The sequence below is a fragment of the Bidens hawaiensis genome, unplaced genomic scaffold (genome assembly GCF_021521415.1).
Source record: "Bidens hawaiensis isolate Kalapana, Puna unplaced genomic scaffold, B.hawaiensis_p1.1 tig00018720_1, whole genome shotgun sequence".
Classification (NCBI taxonomy): domain Eukaryota; kingdom Viridiplantae; phylum Streptophyta; class Magnoliopsida; order Asterales; family Asteraceae; genus Bidens; species Bidens hawaiensis.
The window spans coordinates 62278-64632 of record NW_027492834.1 but is presented as its reverse complement, the minus strand read 5'-3'; the positions used below and the strand labels follow the sequence as shown (position 1 = coordinate 64632).

Genomic DNA, 2355 nt, shown 5'->3' with positions numbered 1-2355 from the left:
ATCATATGTATCCTAAAACATACGTTTACCTCATACGTTACGTATCACTTTTGGCACAACACACACACATTGTAAAATCAATGAACTTATAATAAAGTTATACAAGCCCACACAAACACTATAATAGCTCGTTTACTTCTTATACAATCTAGTATGAACCTTTTTGTTATATCATATAAGCCATATAAAGTCATACCGCCTGTGTCAAAAATGTAAACTTTCACATGATTTGGTGAAAATATATACAACCAATTTGACTTGTCAGTGATGTATGAATAGTATGTCATGGTGTCTAGATGCTGTTTCAATTTCTCTAGTTTGTTTGTGTTACTAATAATAAACTTACGGTCACATGCACTATTAGCTTCCAACATGTGTTTGAAAATTCTAGATTATCAAACCAACAAACCATAATCATAGTTACTAATGAAACCAATCACTCAAAAGAACCTAGAAAGTTCCATCCACATCGCTCAAAAAGTAAACACACATGTAGACACTCAACTCACCACAACCACCACTTACCGGCTAATTCATAAGCCACGTGAGCCGGCCCCTAACTCACTATCGTGGCCCTCTAAATATCCACTCTTTCCCCTATAAAACCCACCTAATAGTAATACCACCACAAACACAATAACAATAACAAGTTAACAACTGCCATCTCTCACATTAATAATAATAATGGCAGTAGTTTCTTCACTCTCCATCACCCGTCTCACCACCACCACTACACCTTCCAAATCTCTCAAACCCAGACTCAATTCCTCACCCATCAGATGCATGTCACAACCACCAGAACCATCTTCAACCGAATCCTCACCAACTCCACCACCGGCGCCAAAAGTCAGTACTAAATTCTCCGACCTACTAGCATTCAGTGGGCCTGCGCCGGAGAGGATCAACGGGAGGCTAGCGATGATAGGGTTCGTGTCGGCGATGGCGGTGGAGTTAAGCAGCGGTCAAGACGTGTTCACTCAGATCTCAAACGGCGGCGTTTCGGTGTTTCTGGGTACCAGTTTGGTGCTGACGTTGGCGTCGTTGGTGCCGTTGTTTAAAGGCGTGCGGGCTGAGGCCAAGTCCAGTGGGCTGATGACGTCAGACGCGGAGTTGTGGAATGGAAGGGTTGCGATGTTGGGGTTGGTGGCGTTGGCGTTTACGGAGTATGTCAAAGGCAGTGCACTTGTATGATCAACTTTTATAAAAAATATATATATAAAAAGTTAAAAAAAATGAAAACAGTGCTATAAAAATTATTTTATTTTCGAATTGTGATTTTAGATGATGTTAAAAAAAAGTGTTTTAGGTACTGTAATGGTTTGTAGACTTACAACTGGGATGTTAGTGGACATGTACTTTACAAGTTGTTCATGAATGGAATCAAGTGTATTGAGTTGTTAGTTTGTGAATTTTCTTGCTTTAAGGAGCTAAGTGTAGCTCTATATACCTGGATATAATCGAATACTGAATCGTTAACCAAAATTAATCCTAATCAAACAAAGCCAATGATTATGGTTAAGTGAATTTGATAAACTTAACTTTCAGTTATGTTTATGGTTAATGTGTCACTAACAGGTTTTAAACAAAACTGAACTGAATTATGTTTGTGATTTTTCCAAATTTTATACTTGTTTATAACACAACTTAGAACACGTAACAAAACATGAAATCTTCATATTTTAGCTTCAAAACTTCAAAAATAAGCTAGCAATATCATCACAAAACCATTTTCAACTGGAAAAAATGAGTACATTGGACAATTAATCAAACTTAACCGAATCTGACCCATTAAAGACAGTTAACCAACCTATGGTTAACCGATCAAAAAAGACTTTGCGCACCCCTAATGATAATTGCATCTCGTTATGAAAAGTTTTAAATGGTTTGGTTAGAAATGTTTTAAAGTCTATTCCATGGAGCGTCGGTCAACACCATGACCCAGTTGTTTGTGTAACTGATGATCGGATCAAAAGCGAGCTAACACCTCTTCTGTCTTTGCCATTGGTCATCTCAGGTATAAGACCATGTGTAGTCATAAAGTTCCACATCCAGGGGTTATGCGCCACGTGGCGCCCAGTCAGAGTTATGATTTTGTACAAAAACAGGCTGTAGTCATAACTCTCCACATCCATGGGTTATGCGCCACGTGGCGCCCAGTCACTTTTACAATTTTTGTTTTTTTTTTAATTTTTAATAAGAATAATCAAATAACAATAATATTTTATTAAATAAATATTACAAGAAAATAAAAAAAAACTATTCGTCGTTGTTGAAACGGGGGGTGGAGAGCTAATCGCACCCGTAACGGAACTCATATACTGTGTCGCGAGCATAATCGCACTCGTAACCGGCTTG

At 38.0% G+C, this 2355-nt stretch overlaps 1 protein-coding gene across 1 annotated transcript; it reads left to right on the top strand.

The window, feature by feature from the left end:
• Positions 1-661: 661 nt before the first annotated feature.
• On the top strand, positions 662-1286 carry LOC143556742 (early light-induced protein 2, chloroplastic-like). The gene has a single exon (XM_077045997.1). It carries the CDS (start codon positions 685-687, stop codon positions 1189-1191), a length of 507 nt encoding a protein of 168 aa, XP_076902112.1. The 5' UTR covers positions 662-684; the 3' UTR covers positions 1192-1286.
• Positions 1287-2355: the final 1069 nt, after the last annotated feature.